The sequence below is a fragment of the Camelus ferus genome, chromosome 6, assembly GCF_009834535.1.
Source record: "Camelus ferus isolate YT-003-E chromosome 6, BCGSAC_Cfer_1.0, whole genome shotgun sequence".
Taxonomy (NCBI): domain Eukaryota; kingdom Metazoa; phylum Chordata; class Mammalia; order Artiodactyla; family Camelidae; genus Camelus; species Camelus ferus.
This window is the reverse complement of record NC_045701.1, coordinates 85924112-85928015: the sequence shown is the minus strand read 5'-3', so window position 1 is coordinate 85928015 and position 3904 is coordinate 85924112. Positions and strand designations below refer to the sequence as shown.

At 53.0% G+C, this 3904-nt stretch overlaps 1 protein-coding gene across 1 annotated transcript; it reads right to left on the bottom strand.

The window, feature by feature from the left end:
* Positions 1 to 893: 893 nt before the first annotated feature.
* On the bottom strand, positions 894 to 3507 carry TCL1B (T cell leukemia/lymphoma 1B). The gene is made up of 3 exons (XM_014558760.1): positions 3397 to 3507; positions 1113 to 1313; positions 894 to 947 (listed from the first exon to the last, which is right to left on the bottom strand). Exons 1-3 carry the CDS (start codon positions 3505 to 3507, stop codon positions 894 to 896), a joined length of 366 nt encoding a protein of 121 aa, XP_014414246.1.
* Between the last annotated feature and the right edge of the window lie 397 nt (positions 3508 to 3904).

The following is a 3904-nucleotide window of genomic DNA, read 5'->3' as shown; positions in this document are numbered from 1 at the left end:
CGCAGGCAGTGGTGGGGACTCAGGGGTCTGGCTGGGCATGGGGTCTGGTGGTGGAGGGGAGAGGGTGGGGAGTGGCACCTGGCAGATCAGCCTGAAAGACACGAAGCGGAAAGAGAAGCCCCGGCTCACAGCCAGGGGATGGGCTTCACCCAGGCAGGTCACCCTGATGAGGAAAACGGTAAATGCAAAGTGGGCAAGGGCCCAGCTGCCCCCCAAGGAGGCCACACTAGGTGTGTGAACCAAAGAGCAGGTGTACAAAGATCCTCGCTGAAGATCACGGGGCCAGCGGGACCTGGGGGAAGACAAAAGGTGATGGTCAGGGAACCTCAGAGGGACCAGGCAGGTGCCCAGTCTGAGCAGGAAGCAAGTAGGAGGGTCCCAGGCTTCAGTGCAGCTCAAGTTACTACCAGTGTCAGGGAGGAGGCTCCGTGGGTTGATGCAGGGACCTTGAAGGCCACTGCCATTGACTGGACTTGTGGTGCCCCAGTGCCAGGTTGGCCCTCGGGATTGAAACTGCCGGGAGCTTGATCGCGGCTAATTCCAGGCTCTGCAGCCTCAGGAAAATCATCCCAGCTCTCAGAGCCTGTTTTCTCATCGTCACACGGGACACGAACATGTACACTGCACAGAATTCTTTTGAGAATTAAATGATAAACATTATTCGGTGCTTTGTGAATGCATTAGAGGGGTCTGTCCATTGTGACAATCACATCCAAGGAGGTTAGGAGGGGGAGTAAAGGGGTGTCTATGTGAGAAAACTCAGGGAATAGCATGAGGGAAGGTGACCAGCACTGCCTTCCAGGAAAAAGGAGCAGCGTCCTTGCTCCCTGTCTGCTTTCTGCAGTGAGAGGCCCCAGGCCTGACATACCAGCCCCGCCAGCAGCTCCCCATCCTCAGTCGTCCCCTGTCGATGAATATGTTAGGATCAGCCGCTCCGTGGAGTTGATCTGCAGAAAGGGGAAGGTGATCAGATCCCCTGGGAAGTGGTTTTCTCTGACCGAAGCAGATGGGAACCTGGGTTTGTGGATTTCAGGGTCCCAGAGAAGGTATCCTCCCATCCCTTGCCCCACTTTGCACATGTACAGTCGCTACTTGACACCCATCCCCCTCACCTGGGGCCACTGCGCACTTGCCTGGCCATGGTCCACTATGTCCCAGAGTCTGGAATCTGTTCCTTGGTACTTCCGCCCAGGGTAGAGCTCCCATTTGAGGGGCAACCCGGACATGAACGCACGGGTCTGGGACCTAAGCATCTGAGGGTGCACCGCCATCTGCAACATGTGGACTGTGATGCCGGCTTCACGCTGAAGGAACTGGAGAGGAGGGGGCACATCAGAGGCGAGATTCCCCCGACAGCTGAGCTGTGTGCCAGCCGTGGTCCTGGATCCCCTGGCCCAGCTGGCAGGCTGTCCAGGTCAGAGGAACGATGCTTTTAGAATCCCATATCCAGAGCCTTGGCACCATCACTTGGGGGATTTGCCTGGACCCCAGATGATCAGTTCACTCTAGGGCCCCCCTGGTACAATCCTCCCACTGACCGCACCCCACACCACCCTGGAAACTTAGTCTCTGTTTATAGCCTGTCAGCAATTCTGAGCTTACACTGATTACTCTCTTGGCCCTCTGCCTTGGCCAGTTCTATAGTTTTTAAAATTCCCTTTTTGAAAATAAGATAACCATAGACCTCAGAGTATGGGACTGATGGATTTTTACCCCTTAAAAAATGTATTGTTCTTTTGATCATGGCCATCAATACTTGTTGTGAACAGTTAAAATAAAATTCAGCCAATCCAGAAAGGTATAGGATGAGAGAACGTTAACCAAAGCTCCAGGGTGGCGCAGCAAAATGGAAAGTTCTTTACCGAGTTTTCTATCAGGGTGTTCGTCTTCTTGGCGATGCATGTTCTCCCGGGTTAAGAATCAAGCCTTTTATTAGTTATACCTGTTGCAAGTCATTTTTCTCAGTTTGCTGTCCTAACTTTTTGATGGGCTGTTTTTGTAAGAAGGATATTTTTAAATTATGTGGCAAAATCTCTTCCCTTTTGGATTCTGGCTGTAGGTCAGGCGTCAGCGAAATGTGGACCCAGTCTGGCCCGGCCCTTGCTTCTGTAAATACAGTTTTATTGCAAAGAAGCAAACGCTTCTTCCTTTATGTACTGTCCCTAGCTGCTTTTGCCCTGCAAGCGCGGAGCTGGGTAGCTGCTACGGAGTCTTTAAGGTCTGCAAAGCTGAAAATGTTTACTGTCAGACACTTTACAGACCGTTTGCTGATCCTTGGCATTGGATCTCGCTCAACAAGCTACTTCCCACCCCAAGATCACATGTGAAAACACAGCTCTATTAAGAAACAATCATTTTAAATTGTGAAAACCATGCTCACCTTTCAGGCGCGCCTCCCCCACCCATGGCTAATTTGAAGAATCCATTCTTCTCCCACTGAACACTCCTTATGCTTTTTAAAAACTTATGAAAATATTTCATCCCGAGTTTTCTGCATGCTTATTTGGTGGAGGTACGGAAGAGGCTTTCAGTGTTCTCCAAAAATTTTCTCGATAACCTGTTTGAAGATTGCTAGGAAATTGGGTTATATTGTTTAAAATGACAATAAATTGTTTATTTAATACCTGGATAAGTGTTTACCGTATTACACTGAAGTGTTTATATTTCATCCCTCAAAGATGCACTGTGAGCCAAACGCCCGTTCTAGGCCAGCTGTTTCCACCCTGAGTGATTATCCTTATCACCTGCAGAGCTTTAAAAACCTAACGGGTCTTAAACTCCACCCAAGCCTCCTGAATCAATTTCCAAGGTGGGGGTGGAATCTGGAATGTGTTACCTCTCAAACGCTCACCTAGGCGACTCAGAGGGCAAGCCGTATCTGTAACTCACTTGTTGCAGACATATATAATTCCCATTTTGCAGATCAGGAACCTGAAGCCAACGTGAATGTTACACTGTTGGCCCACCTGCTGCCTCTAGATTGCAATGCTTTTGCTTGCACCTGTCTCCTTTCCAGTCCTGGAGAACTCCTACTCATCCTACAGAGCCCAGCTGGCTAGTCACTCCATCTGTGAAGCCTTTTCAGCATGAACTAGGGGCTTCTATCTCACTTCTGCACTCAGGAGCACCTTATCTCTTGTAGATAAACTCATGTCTGTGGACCCTCAGGGCAGGAGGTTCTGGGGCCAAGGTCAGCATATTCAAACCCCCAAAGGCCAAGTTTCCCAGCGAAGGAGAATTGCATCCTCTTCCCTCGCTCCCGGGCCCTGCTGCAGAATGTGCCAGGGCCCCCATGGGTTGGGGTCCCTGCACCACCCTGCCTCCCTTTATGCCATGCCCATGACTCACTGTGCTGCCGGGGAAGCCCCTGCCCCAAGCTCGGTGGGAGGGACTGACATGCAAGACCGCCATCACCCAGGTCCTCCCCTTGTCATCCTCGTAGATGCCAGGCCTCCGGTACCACAGGCAGCGTGGAGGAGACCCAACGGGCGGAGAAGCTTCTGCCATTGCAAGGCTGCGCCCCGCGGCGGCCTCAAAAGGCACTGGAGGGGCCTCCCAGGTGCTCAGCCTCCTTAAGTGGATTGGCTCCTGCGCCGGGCGGGGCCAGCGATCCTGAGGGGAGGGCCGGTGAACCCTACAGGGATGAGCCGGGCCAGTGTGTCCAGGTGTGACGATGCGGGGAGGGAAATAAGGGGCGGAACCAGAGGAGAGGGCGGGGGGAGGGAGAAGGGGGCAGCCGCCTGCTTCAGGTGGCAGGTAGGGGCGGGGCCAAAGACCAGGGGTCAGAGTTAATGGGACCGCCCATCTGGAAGGCCAGGGACTGGGGTCAGGAGCTTCAGGGGCCGGATAGGCGGCAACCCAGGTACAGGGCCACCCGAGGGCTCTGCGCAGGGGGAGGGTAGCT